General features: G+C 44.8%; 2 protein-coding genes across 2 annotated transcripts in view; both read left to right on the top strand.

Annotated features, from left to right (window-relative positions):
- The first annotated feature begins 739 nt into the window (after window positions 1-739).
- LOC120049399 (protein Wnt-16-like) lies at window positions 740-7356 on the top strand. The gene is made up of 4 exons (XM_038995666.1): window positions 740-834; window positions 979-1205; window positions 3196-3485; window positions 6892-7356. The coding sequence occupies exons 1-4, from the start codon at window positions 740-742 to the stop codon at window positions 7354-7356; spliced, it is 1077 nt and encodes a 358-aa protein (XP_038851594.1).
- A 9494-nt stretch (window positions 7357-16850) lies between these two features.
- Window positions 16851-19593, top strand: part of stab2 (stabilin 2) — a 40895-nt gene continuing 38152 nt past the window's right edge. The window contains exons 1-3 of the mRNA XM_038996651.1: window positions 16851-17012; window positions 18103-18230; window positions 18496-18614. Coding sequence (XP_038852579.1) covers window positions 16926-17012; window positions 18103-18230; window positions 18496-18614 — 334 coding nt within the window. The 5' untranslated portion in view covers window positions 16851-16925. The remainder of the gene's footprint in view (window positions 17013-18102; window positions 18231-18495; window positions 18615-19593) is intronic.

Below are 19593 nucleotides of genomic sequence, written 5' to 3'. Positions count from 1 at the left end.
CATGAGGACATTTTCTCTAACTGTAGATTTATATGATTCTTAAAATTGGAAACCATTGCATATGAAATCATTAAATATGATTATAGATCAAATATATAAATATGGTTGTCATAAGGATTAGTTGGAATTAAATTTGTATTCAATTCAAAATTCATAACCAGGCCTTGTTTATCACAAATAATTGTGTATGAGATAATCTATTGTAGGCCTATTATAAATATGTTATGCATTCAAGTTACTCAAGGTTTCGTATCAAGGAATTTTCCGGGGGGAAATTATCATTATTCTCGCCTGACATGATTAGGTTTTTTATTTTCGCGTCCGTCCAATTATCTCGTAGGACATGCGCGTCTGCTTAATATGAATCCACGGGTGCGCCAATCCGAGCCTAGGAGCGCGCCGCTGAGAGACTCTGTGTGGGTTCTCCCAGTCAAGGATAAAACTGTTTGTCTGCGTTTTGGGGAACACCGTCGGGAACTTATCATCCATCCAACTGTAGGCTACTACTGGCCGCCGAGACACGTGATTGGAATCACCATTCTGCCCGCGTCCTCTCTCCCTCCCCGCGGATGTTTTTTTACTGAATTGCTCGAGATAATCACGGATTGAGGATTAGTTCTATTAGGGTCCTATGCTGTGGGGCTAGCATGAGACAGAGCCCAGCACCGATCCAGCGCTCCATGGACATACCCTTCCCCAGTGCCCGGGAGGCAAGTCGGCTTCTGTAAATGAGGTGGCCATGGAGAGAAGAAGCGGCTGTGGAGTACATCAGATCTGCTTTCTGTTTCTCTTACTGTTTTCACTGTATCCTGTCTGCTGTCGAGCCAGTTGGATGTAAGTATATTTCATTGCTTGTGATTAAACTTGGCTTTTTGTCCAATTGCACCATTTTCTTTACGCATAGAATGCGATTCCGTTTGGGGCTGAAAGTGGTTTCGAAAGTAACTTATTGTCTCCGCTGCTTGCTTTGTGTCTCAGGTGGTTGGGAATAACCTCCGTGGGAGTACCGGAGAAGCTGGGCTGTGCCAATCTCCCGCTGACGCACAAGCAGAAGGACCTGTGCAAGAGAAAGCCCCATCTCCTTCCAAGCATCAAGGACGGCGCGCGCATCGGCATCGCGGAGTGCCAGACGCAGTTCGAGCACGAGCGGTGGAACTGTTCTACCACCAAAGAGCTCTCTGTGTTCGGCTACGAGCTAACCAGTGGTAAGGACAGGCGGTTTAAATACTCGTTTTAATAGACATGAAACAATAGGGTGCTTTGTTCTCGTTTGCATAAATTCGTGTGCACTTTTCTGGCCTATTGATAATGTTCTTTTTGATTGGGTTTAATTTGGAAAACGAGACTATATTTTGGGTGCATTATATTATAGTGGTTGTATTCCATAATCTGATATTTAATGTGTGCCCACATCATTTGGTATTTGACCGTTTTAGGCAATTGCTGCATAAAAACAGTCCCTCAATTGTCTTTCTATTTGATAGTGCGTCAAAAAGAGGCACGTCTTCCATTTTCCATAACTCTTTACTCGTGATCGGTTTGGTTTGAGTCATGAACATGTTTAATGTTGTCCAGGGAGGGAAGGTGATTTGATTTGCCGACTCGAGCAGCTGTATCCCCTATGCGGTGAGAGAGAGAGAACGTCTGCGCACATCTGTTTCGGTTTAACCGTCCCAACACACCACTTATCCACGGTCAAGTGTTGTCTTTGAACAGAAAACTCCTGCTCACCTCTGGTCCTTAACCAGCCGGGATTATCCTAATTAGGAGATTCATGGTCGACATGTAATTTAAGAACACAGTTTCTTTGTTTTTAGACATATCGTTCCAGAAATCTGTTTCCATGCAGCTTTCCAAGATGGTTAAGAGTCAGCGCATGATTTAGTTATCAACATTTTATTTTCACATGAAACTCATTCTTCCAAATCCCTCTCTATCCTTGTTGCACCCGGTCACATGCCATCTATCAACTTTCTTCAGTCAACCCAGACGAAAAAAATCGGAGAAAAAAAATGAACATATAGTTTATGTTGATTTAGGCCTATGCATAATTCAATAGGCTAAACCTACGCATTTCCATCCCATGTCCCGACTCGTACAATCAACTGTAAAAACGTATGCTCTGCTGTTTGATCACAGACGTCTTGTCTTCGTGTTCTAAAAGTGCGAACTTGATCTAATCGGACTCGGAGACAATGTTCTTATTGGGTTAGGGCGCAGCAATTTTTGGGGAATCATAGAATACAACGCAGATAACCTAAATAACCGTAATTGTCATTTGTTTTAATAATCCAACCTTCATAGTGCCAAACTTACATTTGAAGTGGTGATTTCTTGTTGTTCCATGGAGGTAAGGCTTTTCTTTCTACATTTACCCACACGTAAATTATTGCACAAACGTTTCGAATCAACTTGTGGCTTGGACCTCTGATTTACGTTTTATCCTAGATGGTGTTTAAAGTTCATACATAGTTCTATGTCATTCTTAGAACCTGCACTCTCTGAATAGTTACACTTGATGTCGTCAGGTGCCATTATGCTTCTGTTCTATTCATAAGATTCTGCATATTTTAGAGTTTGTCTAACAAGCCTATTCCATAAGCTATAAACATTAGTAGGCTACCCCCTTTCACACTTGGGTTTACATTTTTTTCAGCCTTCGTTCATTACAGGACATAATCTAATGTTTCTGTCTGGTGGTCAGCGTTCCAGTTGGTCGTACAAGTAACTGTGATACCAGATTGATCCATGCTACACTGTTATCATCATACCAACGTGTTTTAAGTCTCTCTCTGAGCCAGTGCTGTCTGTCCTCACTCAGGGCCTACTGTGGCCCCTAACCTGTGAAGTGTAACCCAACGCCCCCCTCACACAGGACAGGACAGTTCCCATGGGGCTATGTGTCTGCTCTACTCACATCTCACATGTATCCCTCCAGAGCTAAGATGTATTATACGACTACAATGGATGGAAGTTATATGGATATCTAGGCCTGTGCTACTGAGATACACGGAAGTTGTAATACTAGAATTGTGCCATTTTCTTCCGTCTGAAGTGTTATTGGCTGGAAGGTGTGAGAGTGGAATCTTTTCAGAATCCACCCATTGCATGCTTTAGAGGTCCACAGCCACTGTTACGCAATAATCCATGCGTACATTTGCCCTTCCGATAACCTCTTCCCATTGACTCTGACAGGGACCAAGGAGACGGCGTTTATCCACGCGGTGATGGCGGCGGGGCTGGTCCAGGCAGTGACTCGCTCCTGCAGTGCGGGCAACATGACGGAGTGCGGCTGTGACACCAGCCTGCAGGGCACAGGCTCGCCCAGCGAAGGGTGGCACTGGGGCGGCTGCTCAGACCATATCCAGTACGGTACATGGTTCAGCAGGAAGTTCATAGATAATGCAGTGAAGAATATGTCCTCAGCCAGGGGAGGGGATGCACTGCTCACCATGAACGAGCACAACAGTGAAGCCGGGAGACAGGTGAGACGCAACACACACAGACCCGACACACACACACACACACACACACACACGCACTCATTGAGGGCGAAGAACACTCACAGAGCATGTACAACACACACACAGTGTACAGAACCAAAACAGCACAACGTTGAAGTCCAATGTTAGATTAGACACAATACACCACAGAACAAAACACACACATCCACAACCTAGCTAGAGAGAGAGTCTTTTATAGTGGACACAGTTGTTCAGGGTACTCTGGGAAGTATGTAAAAGCTGAATAGGGCTCATGGGAGCTATAACTCTAGCAGTCAAGTCTCTAGCAGGTGTAGGGTTCATTGTGTCTGAATGAATGACTGATATGACAGTACTAATCTAGCACCGTGAAAGGAATCATACTGTATCTATTATAGTTATGGGTTTCGTTCACCATATGGGGTTGGAGAGGAGTTAGGACCAAACCATTCAGTGGTTAATAGAATTTATCACACACTGTTAAGAATACTTTCAGGAGACGTTCTAGGAAGTGTGTGTGTGTGTGTGTGTGTGTGTGTGTGTGTGTGTGTGTGTGTGTGTGTGTGTGTGTGTGTGTGTGTGTGTGTGCGTGCGTGCGTGCGTGCGTGCGTGCGTGCGTGCGTGCGTGCGTGCGTGTGTGTGTGTGTGTGTGTGTGTGTGTGTGTGTGTGTGTGTGTGTTAGAGAGAGCGGTAACGATATTCAGAGAAAAGCAGAAAGATTGGAGGGAAGGGAGAACAAGAAGGTCAGTGTGAGAGGGGGATGCTCAGACGGGACAGAAGGAGAGAGGGGAAAGAAAGTGTAACATCCTCGATAATGTGAGTAAATGAGTGACATCGTGACAGCGTGACTAATGAATGTTCAAGCAGACACAAGGCCATCTAAATTGTAGCAACGGTCATCAAAATCGTTAAAAGGTTTTAAAAACAATTCTAATACATGCAACAGTTGGCCAATGGATGAAGATACTCCAAACATTTTGAAATTGTATAATCCATCAGATTTACTTAATTTTATCACATAAAACATTTTACTGGCACAGACAAATAATGAATGGAGTTCAGGGATTTTGGTGGGAGATTTAGGTATAGGCCACTCAGGAACGTTCAATGTTGTCTTGGTAAGTAACTCCAGTGTATATTTGGCCTTGCGTTTTAGGTTATTGTCCTGCTGAAAGGTGGATTTGTGTCTGTTGGAAAGCAGACTGAACCAGGTTTTCCTCTAGGACTTTGCCAGTGCTTAGCTCTATTCCTTTTCCTTTTCAGTGAGATTTCAAAAAATCTAAATGTTATCCATTTTAAATTAAATGTAATACAACAAAATGTGGAAAAAGTCAAGGGCCTGTGAATACTTTCTGAAGGCAAAGTATACATTTTCTTAGTGTATCAGGTATTTTTAAATATTTTTTGTTAAAAGAAAGAAAATTATAGGTGGCTCTTTTGCATAAATACACAGGCTGTATATATGAATAAATTAACATAACGGAGTGGAAGAGGGCTGTAACCACTCAACACTTTCTATGCATACCCTACCTACACTCACCTGCACTGTCTAGACGTCCTCATGAATTACTGTTGTCACATACTCTTGCATAATTCAACAAGTGTGCAGGATACCCACCGATAAAGTCAACACGCTTGGCTCTAGATTACGCCTATCTAAACATTGTTTGCGAGATCAGACATATCCCTATAATCCGAGTGTTCATATTCGGGAGTTGCTTTCATTTCAGCACATCTATTTTGTGAACATTTCAACTGTATTAAATCTTTCTTCTTTTTTTTTTATTCCCCCAAAAATGAACACCCATCAAAATAGTTATCTATCTTGTCTTTCAGTGCGTTAAATCCCAGACAAAGCTTTAGTGTTCTTATATATTCACCGGTATAACAATGTATTCCATTGATCAGTAGTGGAAAAAGTACCCAATTGTCTTACTTAAGTAAAAGTACAGATACTTTAATAGAAAGTTACTCAAGTAAAAGTGAAAGTCATCCAGTAAAATACTACTTGAGTAAAAGTATTTGGTTCTAAATATACTTAAGTATCGAAAGTAAATGTAATTGATCAAATATTCTTAAGTATCAAGAGTAAAAGTGTAAATCATATTCCTTATATTAAGCAAAGCAGACGGCCCCATTCTCTTGGTTTGAAAATGTACGGGGAGCCCGGGGAAAACTCCAACACTCAGACATATTTTACAAACGATGCATTTGTGTTCAGTGAGACCGCCAGATAAGAGGCAGTAGGGATGATCACGTATTCTCTTGATAAGTGTGTGAATTGGACCGTTTTCCTATCCTGCTGAGCATTTAAAATGTAACGAGTACTTTTGAGTGTCAATGAAAATGTAGAGAGTAAAAAGTACACTATATACCTAAAAGAAAATAATGATGTAAAAGTAAAGTACAAATACCCCAAAAAATGACTTAAGTAGAAATACTTTGAAGTACTACTTAAGTACTTTACGCCACTGCCATTGAGTCCATTTCAGCCATTACCGGGGGGTGTTTTACAGGTCATTACAACCATTTCTGCGGTCGTAACGTTAACGGGGGAAAAAACGTCAGGCACAAGCAAGAGTATGAAGCAGGAATAAAATGAAAGCAATAAATCCAGTGAGATTTAAGTGTGTATTTTTCACCCCTCAAACACAGGAAATAGATGGCTGAAAAAGATCCTCAGGTGGGCGAGGCATGCGCGTTACCACTAAATGGCATTCACTAAGACACACTTACTGGGTTTCTCTCTTATCAACTAGCCACTGTCAAGAGGAGAGAGCTTCACTACTGGAGAGGGACGTGGACACAATGGTAGCAGTGTATCTGTTTACTGTAACACACACCACACACACACACACACACACACACACACTCACTGCCTTTCCAACTAAACTGAACCGACAGGGAAGAGGGAGTGGGAGAAGAGGTGGAAGAGGGGTGAAAGTGGTAGGCTCTTCTGGGGTCATCCTAAGACCAATGTAGAGCCCTGGGGTTTGTGGTCATAAGAAAATGTCTCCTCAATCGCTCAGTTTAAACTGTGAAGGACGGTTTAACTTTTGTTCCAGTTGTGCACAGCACCCAGGGAGTCTATTGTGTCAGAGTTAGAAGTAGAATGCACAAACCTCAGGACTCACGTTACAGTCCCAGTCCAAGATCCAGCATTCAGAACAATAGATTGTGATTTTGATCAAAACATTCCCACAGCGTTTGTGTAAACAAAAGGCAGTCTCTATCAAACAGAGTTCTGGTAGCTAGTCGGTCGTAACATTTACAGTGTTGTAATTCTTACAGTGTTGTAATTCTTACAGTGTTGTAATTCTTACAGTGTTGTAAGTCTGTTGTAATTCTTACAGTGTTGTAAGTCTGTTGTAATTCCTAACACCATCCTCTCCATCTTTCCCCTTTTCAGGCCGTCGCCAAGACGATGGCCACCGACTGCCGTTGCCACGGCGTGTCGGGCTCGTGCGCCGTGAAGACGTGCTGGCGCACCATGGCGTCGTTTGAGCGCGTGGGCAACTTCCTGAAGGAGCGTTACGAGGGAAGCGTGCAGGTGCTGGACCGCTCCAAGAGGAAGGTGAGGAGGAAGGAGAAGGACCAGCGCCGCGTGCCCATCGGGAAGGAAGAACTTATCTTCCTCAACAAGTCTCCTAACTACTGTCTGGAGGACCGGCGCTGGGGCGTGGCGGGCACTAGAGGGCGCCGGTGTAACCGCACCTCGGCCGGCCCCGACGGGTGTAACCTGCTCTGCTGCGGTCGGGGGTATAATACGCACGTGGTTCGCCACGTAGAGAGGTGCGAGTGTAAGTTTGTGTGGTGTTGCTATGTGAGGTGTCAGAAGTGTGAGAGCATGAACGACATGCACACCTGTAAATAGGGAGAGGGAGGCAGGTGATGGCACACACACACACACACACACACACACACACACACACACACACACACACCGTCCCCAATGAGAGACTAAAAGACTCCCCCCATCATTCCTCTCTCCCATGGACAAGAGGGGCGCAGCATCAACAACCCTCCATCTCAACCCTCAGGAAGACAGTATTTATACACCACATCAGCAGAGGTGGACAAAGACAGTGGAAAATAGTTGACTTTTGAATGGCCTATCAGGGCCCAGCCTTGTAGGAGGCTATCCAATGGGACAGGAGTTCCACAGTGTTTCAGAGGCTTGAGGATCCACACACTCTGACTACCAAACATGGACATCTTCACAATTTACTCGGATGAGTAGAAATGAGCCCTGAAACTCAGACTCCATGATAAAAACAAACAGAACTTTGATGGAAGTTAAAACCTCACTCTTCAAGTCTTCAAATGGACTCAGTGAAGGGTGTGTAAGAGGACCAACAAAGGGACCAAAAAGTGCTTGTAGGGGGTGGCAACCCTGTCCTGCAGGGCCGCAACAGCTTTAAAGGACTGTAGAGTAGATGCAGTAAACAGTGTCTGTACATTTCCAGATCAGAACGAAGTCTCATATAGACAACAGAAGGCTAGAGCCATAGACAGTACAGAGATTGGTCAACCGTCAGTGGTTGCTATCTTTTGTGTAATTTCTATGGCTCTCTTACAGGCTAGGGAGTAAGGACAGATCCTGCTTCCACCCATGGCTTTATGGTGATCGATGGTGGATAGGTTAGGCGTATTCTCGTTGGAAAGCTTGCAGTATCAATGCATAGAAAGAAGTCTTGAAATAATCATTCAAAATTGTATTTTATTTTTGGAATAAACTGTTAATGAGTTAAGAAGGATATGGTACCATGCCATTGTTTTTGGTTGATATTTTGGAAAGATTTCTTGGAACCTAAAATGTTTGTTTTGTACTATTCAGATCGCAAAATTCAGGGCAGAGTTAAGCTACAGGTGCTTTAATTGAGAATATGTCAAATGACGTAGTATTTTTGTAAATTGTTTACATTTTGTAAATATTAAATTATGCTGTATCACACGACGAGAGTGTCTTAAGATTCAAGCCCATCCAATCCTCTTAGACATACAGCATGTGTTTGTCAAACTGTACCATTTCATGTGTTGGTGTTCTGTTTGTCATCATTGTATTACTAAGGTCCTTTGTTATCCTTTTGCTGTCCGATCCACTTTTTCTCTTTCCTGTGTTTGTGTTTGGATCCAAAACCAGCTATAAATGAGGGAATGCATGAATGGAATGGAGCAGTTTGTTCTCAGTAGACCCACTGGCAGCAGAACCGTGGATATGCTTGAGTTGGTTTCTGAGCATTCCTCTAGCTGTCTCTAAGAATTTAAGCCTATTCCGTCTCTTCCTCCCGCTCCTTTCGTTTCCTCTCTCACTCTCTTCCCATTCTCAGTCTCTCTATTCCTTTACCTCTGTCCACCTCTCTCTCTCGCGCTTTCATTCTCTCTTTCTCTCTCTTGTTCTCTCTCTCTCTCGCCTGAATGAGAGGCTGTGCTATGTGAGAAGTGGCGATGCTATGCTAAATACCGCGCGTGCTTTCTCTTAAAGAGCCTTTAAAAGTCTAACGATACTGACCCTTAAATTTCCCTGAAGCTTCCAGCACTATGACTTGTTGGTGAGAGGAGGGGGGGGGGAAACCCAGACCTAAAGAAAGTGGGACGAGACGGAGGAGAGCAGTTGACGTGTGCCCGAAGCGCTCTGACCTCAAGGATTTTCAGTCATGTTTTTGTTTTCAGAGGACTGCTTTCAGGAATCAGGTGCTCCACTTACATTCCGAGAATTCACAAAATAAATGGAGGATTACGTATGTCTTACTTCTCGCTGTCCTTTTTCAGTTAAATTAGTCCATAAAGTGAGATACTAAGGACATAATTACATTTTAGTCATTTAGCAGACACTCTTGTCCAGAGCAATTTACAGTAGTGAGTGCATACATTTGTGTACTGGTCCCTCATGGGAATCGAACCCACAATCCTGGTGTTGCAAGCACCATGCTGTACCAACTGAGCCCCACGGGACTGATCACAGGTCTATAATATCCTGTATAAAAGTTATTTTGAAAGTATTTTTCATGTATCTAATCTGTTTCTGAACCTCTTAAATCCTAATTGTCTCCTTGGTATGTCTATGCCTCAGTCAACATGACAATAGATTCATACTGTAGGTCAACACTCATTCCTTTCTCATATCTTGACCATGCTTAACTTATTCTCTGTCCACAAGACCAAAATAAATCTTCACCTCTTACGCTTAACTCAATAAATATATCCTCCCCCCTATCCAATTTTTTTTAAATATACACTTTAATTTAATCCAGACTACTCATGGAGAACTTCTTACGATTCATCTGTAGTCTCCCTTGAAGCCCGTGGCCGACCGTAGTTTGACACATGTATGTGAGGAGGAACATAGCACACGTTTGACTTCTAGGGAGTTTATTTTAACAGGACAGAGGGAAACACAAACTGGGCCTTGTAAGATGTCACTCTCACCAAACAAATGAAGACCAGGGGCGTATTCATTACAGCAATTCTGTTGCAAAACGTTTTTTAAACGTAAGCGAACAGAAGGAAACATGGAGGGACCGACCTGAATTTGTCCAATAGAAACTCTAAAGGGTTTTCGTAATGAATACGCCCAATGTTTCTACGATGGAGGTCTTTGCCACATAGTCTGGAACCCATGTAAACACGTTCAGAGAAACAGACAGTCTATCGATGTAGATCTCGGGAAATCCACTACACATTATGGCCTTGCGTGTCTGTTTATATACGATAGAATGAAACACCGTGTGAATATGGATGGATACTGTTCTGGGTTGATTCAACAGGACATCCACAGCTGAAAACAATGCCTATTTCAGTAAATCAACCCCAGACAGGTTTTTCTCTGAGTGTTATTTCTTAGCCAATCACAGAGGGGGTGAGGATTTGCTTCAAAGGTGCTATGAGAGCCCCGACAGCATAGTAATATCTGCTTAATAAAACAGATTGGCACCCAGTGAAAACCCAGTGACACTGGCTTTTGTTTGAGGCTGATGTGCTCCATGCCCACAGAGTTGGACGCATTCACATGTGGACCATAAGTCATGTTTTGTCTCTGTTTTGATTTTACATATATTTCTTCATGTTTTCCACGGGAAGTACTTGTGCATCCAAGCATAAACACATAGTAGACTGAGCCAAGTGTCATGTTCTTTTCAGACTGTGTCTTTCCTCGACTGTGTGTTCTCATGTGTCCGGAATCTCACAGTGCCGTCCATCGCAACCCCTGCCAGTCGGCATGGGTTCAACCCTTAGGAGTTTGGCTGGACGGAACATTCTTGGTGCCAGTGCCCTCTAACCCTAAGGCAGGCATCCAGAGCATACATCACCGCACTTAAGATTCTCAACACAACACTCATCCTTCCCTCTCCTCGACTTTCGACTTGATTCCTTTTTCTGCCCAATGAGTGGTATCCCCACTCTCACTTTATTTCAATCTCTCTCTCTCTCTCTCTCTCTCTCTCTCTCTCTCTCTCTCTCTCTCTCTCTCTCTGACTTTCCTTCTCTCTTTTTTTTCTCTCTCTTTCCACTCTATCTCTGTATTTCTTCCAAATATATCTCACTCACTATCTTTCTTATTATAATATGATCTGCAGTGGAGGTTGGTGGGAGGAGCTATAGGAGGACAGGCCCATTCAACTGTCTGGAATGGAACAAATGGAATGGAGTCAAACATGTGGTTTCCATATGTTTGATATGTTTGATACCATTCAATTACATTACAATGAGCCTGTCCTCCTATAGAAATTTCCACTAGCCTCCAATGATGAGCAGTGCATTTGTAGCCTATTATTTCAACAGGTCCTTACAGCACCGCTCTCATTCTGTACTCTCTGCTGTCCTCTTGAGTTCAAATGCAGGCATTGCTTGATAATGTATGCAAAGAGACAAACCTGCTAGAGAAAATGTATCAACATACACACAGATTTACCAGGGGCAATCCACTAAATCAAAAAGGAAATCCTCTCTTTAAAAATATTGCTATGTTATCCAGAAACCCCTAATCCTGTATTGGGGATGATAGATGCTCTTATTGGGATGACTAATCAGGAAGTAATCTCAGCAAATCTGGTGACAAAGGAGTAGGACAGAGCGTTTTCTTTAAGCCTTCAGAAGTACTTTTCGAGCCTTGACCTTTGGAGCCGCTGAGAGCCAGATGACACACATGGATAAAAACGTTATGGGTTGAAGGGTTTGGAAGGAGGTTAAGGGTCACACAAGCTTACCATTTCCTGAAACGACTGGAAGCTTATCACTTGTTACCTGTCAAATTTAATTAAAATAGTGTCTGTAAAGGCTTATATGCACAGGATAGGTCCAAGACACGTCAAGTAATAATACTGTAGCACTTTAAAACTATATATGGTGTCCTCTAGCTTTAGTGTATATCTGTTCCAGTGGAGATTGAACAATGGTTCTGTCCACGATGATAGGTACAGATGTAGGATCTTAATTTGATCACCCTGTTGCAGGAGACCTTTCCTGCAATGCAGGACATTTTAAACATGTAGTGTAGTTGAGGTTTAAAAAGGCTTCTGAAGTTTGTAATTTCCACGTAGAAATTTCAGACTCGATCTTCCCTGATGAAAAATGTATCAACCCCTACAAAAATGTCAGTTAATTATAATCGACGTAATAATTCACATTTCCTGCTGCTGCAGGATTATTCCTGCTGTCGCAAACTGGCTCAAATGAAGATCATACATCTGTATTGGTGTTGGCAGAATGTTTCCACGACGTCTGTAGCCAATTACCATTGGACCAGTGTCATCTGTATCGGCAAAGACACGGGGGACGTAGTGGCTACAGGACACGAGCTACAGAGCATAATCACGGAACTGAAGGAGACAGACGGAGAGGGAGAGAGATAGATAGAGAAGAGAGGGATGGGACTGTGGTTAAAGAGGAGGTGGTGAACCATTTCAGAATTGAAGCTAAAATCTACAAAGTAAACATGGGTTAGAAGTTCAAGCCTAGTATCCTTACCTTATCATGAATTTGCCAAGTCTGATAAGACTTTACCAGTCGTATCCAAATGTACTATTTACTGTACTTGGGTGGCCTCTTTGTGGGGAGAGTCACTGCACCTCAAAATACACCCTTTACCCTTCACACCATCACCCCTAACCTATAACCCCTGACATGGAAATTCTGTCCATTACCTGTGTTGGCCAGGAAGTAGGAAGCAGGGTTTTATAAGGGACTGGACTTGGCCAAGTAGGTGGGCAGTGCGGCCAGGAGAGGAGGGATGTGGAGAAGTAGGCCGGCCAGCAGTGTGACCAGGCAGAAGTAGGCCAGCCAGCAGAGGTTAAAGGCCCCAATCATGGCGCAGATCTACCGCCCTGCTGCTCCACACTACGGTTCAGCTGAGACAACACATACAGGTACAGTCAACACATGCTGTACATGCTGGCACACCCTCACCTAGTACCCTCCTCATGGTGCTGAGTACAGTCGTGGCCAAACGTTTTGAGAATGACACAAATATTCATTTTCACAAAGTCTGCTGCCTCAGTTTGTATCATGGCAATTTGCATATACTTCAGAATGTTATGAAGACTGATCAGATGAATTGCAATTAATTGCAAAGTCCCTCTTTGCCATGCACATTAACTTAATCCACAAAAAACATTTCCACTGCATTTCAGCCCTGCCACAAAAGGACCAGCTGGCATCATGTCAGTGATTCTCTCGTTAACACAGGTGTAAAGTGTTGACGAGGACAAGGCTTCAGGGCGCCCAAGAAAGTCCAGCAAGTGCCAGGACCGTCACCTAAAGTTGATTCAGCTCTGGGATTGGAGCACCACCAGTACAGAGCTTGCTCAGGATTGGCAGCAGGCAGGTGTGAGTGCATCTGCATGCACAGTGAGGTGAAGACTTTTGGAGGATGGCCTGGTGTCAAGAAGGGCAGCAAAAAAGCCACTTCTCTCCAGGAAAAACATCAGGGACAGACTGATATTCTGCTAAAGGTACAGGGATTGGACTGCTGAGGACTGGGGTAAAGTAATTTTCTCTGATGAATCCCCTTTTCCGATTGTTTGGGGCATCCAGAAGAAAGCTTGTCCGGAGAAGACAAGGTGAGCGCTACCATCAGTCCTGTGTCATACCAACAGTAAAGCATCCTGAGACCATTCAGGAGGGGTTGCTTCTCAGCCAAGGGAGTGGGCTCACTCACAATTTTGCCTAAGAACACAGCCATGAATAAAGAATGGTACCAACACATCCTCCGAGAGCAACTTCTCCCAACCATCCAGGAACAGTTTGGTGACAAACAATGCCTTTTCCAGCATGATGGAGCACCTTGCCATACGGCAAAAGTGATAACTAAGTGGCCATAGGAACAAAACATTGATATTTTGAGTCCATGGCCAGGAAGCTCCCAAGACCTTAATGCCATTGAGAACTTGTGGTCAATCCTCAAGAAGCGGGTGGACAAACAAAAACCCACAAATTCTGACAACCTCCAAGCATTGATTATGCAAGAATGGGCTGCCATCAGTCAGGATGTGGCCCAGAAGTTAATTGACAGCATGCCAGTGCGGATTGCGGAGGTCTTGAAAAAGAAGGGTCAACACTGCAAATATTGACTCTTTGCATCAACTTCATGTAATTGTCAATAAAAGCCTTTGACACTTATGAAATGCTTGTAATTATACTTCAGTATTCCATAGTAACATCTAACAAAAATATCTAAAGACACTGAGGCAGCAGACTTTGTGAAAATTAATATTTGTGTCATTCTCAAAACTTTTGGCGACGACTTTTGGGTACATTACTTTTGGGTACATTACTTTTGGGTACATTACTTTTGGGTACATTACTGTAGCAGTAGACTATAACCACAGAAGGAAATAGGAAGCAGAGGAAGTTGCCCCAGGTGGGGGCCGTAGGAGCTCCAGCCCAGTAGAAGGCCCATGGCAGGCAGGCCAGCCACACCAGGCCCTGCATGCTCCTTCATCGGGTCATCTTCAGAGCAGCCATGGGCTTACACATGGCACAGTAGCACTCATACATCAGCTGGGTGAGTGTCCTCAGAGAAACCAAACATTAAAGAGAGTTTTAAATCTGGTGTTTAAAGGAGGTAATAAAATGTTATCAAAACATGTAAAACCAGAAAACGGTTGTACATCCCTTTAAAATATGTCTCAACCAATCTCTATATTAGCTTCATTTAATTGAGGGACACTCATTACTAACAGGTCAAAAAAACTGAAAACAATTAACACCTAAAATAATGATCTAATCAGACATCCAATACAAATAGCATCAAAACGACTCACCAATGTAACTGACTGCAAAGACTTAGAAGAGACAGAACCCCTAGTCGGTCACCGTAGCAACGATGAAGCCGTAGAGGACGAGGAGGAGGTCGGAGACGGCCAGGCGGAGGACGATGATGTTCATGGGGATCAACAGGAAGTGTGTGTTCCTCGTCAACACGCCTGTGACCAGAAGGTTGTTGTAGACAGAGATGATGGTGATGAGGAGGAACATGAGGAAAGAGAGGACGCTGTAGCCCTCCCGAGGGAAGACTGTGGCCACTGCCAAGATGATGGGCACTGTACCCTCTGCCAAAGCTGTGCTACCCTTTGCCAATGGTGTGCCATGGTCCAAACCCCAATCCAAGCCTAGATCAGCCAGGGCCGTGCTGTTGCTGTCCATCTCAACCACAACCACAACCGTAACCTCTGAGCTCCCTGCTCAAGATGTTCTGAGGATCTCCCTCTCCCCTCCCACCTGAGTGGCCCCTCTACTGAAATGGAATCATCCCTTCATATTCTGGCACAATTAGCGTGATTCCGTACTTTGTGGAGAGGCTGAATCAGGGATGAAGGTGACAGATGGTAAACCCTCCTTTTTTGGGCCATTTGCCAAATGAAGCTGATATGATAAATGGGATTAAACACCGTTGGTGTTGATTGGATTATATGAGTAGTCAACACTGTAACACTGTATGTTAGTTAATTAGATGTTTTGGTATTTGGAAGATTGCCTGTGTAGTATGTATCCATCTGTATCTTGATGTTTCATCGTAAACAAAGGATGAACCCCACCCTCAACCCTTTCACATACATTGCACTGCTTTGGTAACTCTTATATGAGTGTGTGCGTGCATGTACGTGTGTGTATGTTAGGTCAGTAATGCCACTCAGCATAAAACATGTCATCCTGACCTCTTCTGGGAAAACGCTGGGTCTGAAAGTCATGACGGGACAGAATGTTGTCAGGAAGAGTGCAGATGGGACAGGAGAGGGTGAATCTTATTTACAGTCCAGGATGTCCTGCCATTCTCCTTCCCTCCAACACCACTGTTTGAAGACAAGACCAGACCTAACCCCCCCTTCCAACTGCTGACAGATGCTGGAGTATAGACGGATGAAGGGGTTGTGTGTGTGTGTGTGTGTGTGCCGGGGGATTGTGTGTGCGTGTGTGTGTGTGTGTGTGTGTGTGTGTGTGTGTGTGTGTGTGTGTGTGTGTGTGTGTGTGTGTGTGTGTGTGTGTGTGTGTGTGTGTGTGTGTGTGTGTCGGGGGGGATTGTGTGTGTGTGTGTGTCAGTGTGTGCGTCTGTATGTCTGTGTGTAAGCGCCAGCGCGTGTGTGTGTGTGTGTGTGTGTGTGTGTGTGTGTGTGTGTGTGTGTGTGTGTGTGTGTGTGTGTGTGTGTGTGTGTCGGGGGGGATTGTGTGTGTGTGTGTGTGTGTCAGTGTGTGCATCTGTGTGTGCGTCTGTATGTCTGTGCGTATGCGCATGTGTTGTGTGTGTGTGTGTGTGTGTGTGTGTGTGTGTGTGTGTGTGTGTGTGTGTGTGTGTGTGTGTGTGTGTGTGTGTGTGTGTGTGTCTGTGTGTGTGTGTGTGTGTGTGTGTGTGTCGGGGGGGATTGTGTGTGTCAGTGTGTGCGTCTGTATGTCTGTGCGTAAGCGCCAGCGCGTGTGTGTGTGTGTGTGTGTCGGGGGGGATTGTGTGTGTGTGTGTGTGTCAGTGTGTGCATCTGTGTGTGCGTCTGTATGTCTGTGCGTATGCGCATGTGTTGTGTGTGTGTGTGTGTGTGTGTGTGTGTGTGTGTGTGTGTGTGTGTGTGTGTGTGTGTGTGTGTGTGTGTGTGTGTGTGTGTGTGTGTGTGTGTGTGTGTGTGTGTGTCTGCATGGACAGTATGCCCATGCATGTTTGTGTATGTGCACGTGTGTGGAGTGTATGAATGCAGGTGACCCTCTCTGGTACTACTGGCACAGGAAAGAGTGGAGTTGAGGGGAGGGGGAGAGAGGAGGGAGGTTGTTGAAAAGTCAGATGGGCTAAGTGAGCGGTCACAGTCCACTGACGTGCCTCAGAGAGGGAGGGGGAGAGAGAGCTAAAAAGAGTGACTCAAAGTGACAGGGAGTGGGTCAGAGAGGTAGAGGGAGGGAGCCACAGGGGCACAGCGAGTGATACTGACAGAGAGAGAGAGAGAAGGAGAGAGATCCAGAGTTATGGCGCCTGTGACCGGACCCCTGTTGCTCATGCTGCTACTTCTGGGGTTAGACCGCTACAACACCTCCTCTGCTGCTGCCGCCAAGGTGAGTCACACTTTTACCGCACACACGTGAGTGCGTTCATTATTCGGACCCACTGTCACACCCTCATTGGTAAATAGACGTATGGAAGGACTGCCAAGAGTGGTCAGGGAGCTGTGGGCATTGGACACACAATACAAATCAAATCAAATTTTATTGGTCACATACACATATTTAGCAGATGTTAGTGCGGGTGTAGCGAAATGCTTGTGTTCCTAGCTCCAACAGTGCAGTAGTATCTAACAGTTCAGCAGTAGCATCTAACAATTCAGCTTGACTTGTTTTGTTGCTGGCTGTTTTGGACATTTTAAAGGTTGTTGTGTGGTTTGGGGATTTTGGATGGTGTACTGTATGATGCCTTAGTGCTGTGTTTCAGGGGTTGGCTCTATGTGGTTTTGAAACATAACTAGCATGTTTGTGTGTGTGTCTTTGTCTGACTTTTGTGGTTTCTCTGAGTAGCGCCCGGGTACTGTTGCATGCTGGGTAGATCAGATCAGATGATGCAGATCCCAGCAGAAGTCATTAAACAATATCTTTCTGTTTACCCAACGTCTGTCCAACTCTGGTCAAAGTAAACAAATGCTCTCAAATACGCTTTGATGATGTCAAAACACTGTGTATACCCAGGAGTACACTACTGCCAAAAAACAAACTATTCATCATGCACAAACACAGTTTTCTCTGTAGGGGGATTGGGTGTTGGGTTATATAGTGGTGGTTAATGTTATTCTAGTATGATGAAAGACAGGCAGGAAATAATAGTCTGACCTCTCCACTGTTTTATGAACTGTGGAAAATTCCATTGATTTGAGTGGATAAGAGGATTGGCGAGGGCTCTATGGGGCGTTGGCTTCAACATTCAGTTGGGAACAGCTAAGAGATCCGGCCCTGGTACGTTCATCAGGTAACTCTCAAACCGTTATGTGACTTTATGGCTTCTGACACACAACGGGAAGTCAACAGAGACAAGAAAAGCGTGTCAGTACACTGTTGTGTGTGGTTATTTGGGGTGTTCCTCAGTCCACAATGACACACAGCACCAGGCCTGTGCGGGTGTCTTACAGTATCCGCTCTTCTCCCTCCACCACCACAGAACCGGTGTGACATGACAACCCTGGTGATGACCAAGACAGAGTGTCACTCCTGTAGCGTCAGTTCCAACGTGGGCTGTCCAGCAGGCTTCAACAAGAAGATTCCCGGGAAGGGAAAACCAGACTGCAAGTGAGTGGGCAAGGGGGTAAGAGTGGAAGAGGGGATATGTGGAGGAAATGAGGGTGGAAGAAAGATATGGGGGGAGAAGGGGACAGAGTAGGGAAGGGAGTGAGGGAGAAATAGAATAGATGGAGGAGCTATCTCTTAGTGGTATCTAAGTAATATCTCATGTCTCTGCTTAACATAAGACACAACCAGGTATGTTGTACAGAGCGTTGTGACTACTGTGGCACTGTGTCCTACACCCAGTAATGTCATCTCTCTCTCTCTGTAGGTACCATGTGAGTCCCATGGCCAGTCTGGTGTTGTCTATCAAGGGCTGTTCTCATGAGTGTTACAAGGAGGTGGTTGAGCCTCACTGCTGTCCAGGGTACTGGGGACCAGACTGCATCGGTGAGTAAAACAGCACACTACATCCAATACTGTAATCAATCACAGCTGCTCATCGTTGAGTCATCAAGCCGCATTGATGAGGAAAGCAACACGAGATGAAAAGACAAACCATTTTGGTGGTGGCAACATCATTTCTGAAATCCCTACTTAACCCCAGATGCTCCCTTTTCAAAGGCTTGCTTTGAAACAGAGGGTTCTCGTATTTGCTCATGTTTTGGTGGTTCTGTAACACGGAAAGCTGTGGGGACTCTGAGGGAATGTTTTGATAGGAAGAGTTCAGAAGTGTACTTGGCTGCTACTGCCATTGAATCCCAGTGCTGAGTGCTGTGTGACAAAAAAAACAGGAGAGGAAGAGTGGCCTGTTTCAGAAAATAAATTGCTACAGGGGAACAAATAGACAGAACAGAAAGCTGTCCAAAGTAGGAAAGTGTGTCAGCAGTGTCCTGTGTGCACCGGCAGGCCAGGACAACCCACATTGTGGTATTGGGTGCAGGATGCAGGTTAGGCCTTTCGGAGCAGGGGACTCGCACACTTCCTTCCTCCCAATTAGGGCTCATCGTCAGCGGGCCCCTGTCTTCCAGGAATGTGCTGACACCCCGATAGCACTGAGTCCAGGCTTCCTCTCTCTAGCTCTTTTGTGCCTGTCATAGACCCTTCTTATCCCCCCTCCCACACTCTCTCGCACACACACAAAAACACTAACACACACATTCTCTCTCTCTCTCTCTCTCTCTCTCTCTCTCTCTCTCTCTCTCTCTCTCTCTCTCTCTCTCTCTCTCTGTCTGTCTGTCTGGCTGTCTCTCTCTCTCTCTCTCCTCCCCCCCCTCTCCCTCCCTCCCTCCCTCCCTCCCTCCCTCCCTCCCAGTGATTGTGTTGTGAGGTTATCAAAGATGGGCAGTAGTAAGTACATTAACAGGGGCCATAGTTCTTCCTCTCTGTCTCAATGGTCCCCTGTGTTGTTCTGTGACAGGATAACATG

Source organism: Salvelinus namaycush, chromosome 6, assembly GCF_016432855.1.
Source record: "Salvelinus namaycush isolate Seneca chromosome 6, SaNama_1.0, whole genome shotgun sequence".
Taxonomy (NCBI): domain Eukaryota; kingdom Metazoa; phylum Chordata; class Actinopteri; order Salmoniformes; family Salmonidae; genus Salvelinus; species Salvelinus namaycush.
Note: the sequence above shows the minus strand (reverse complement) of the source record. Positions and strands in the feature narration are given on the sequence as shown.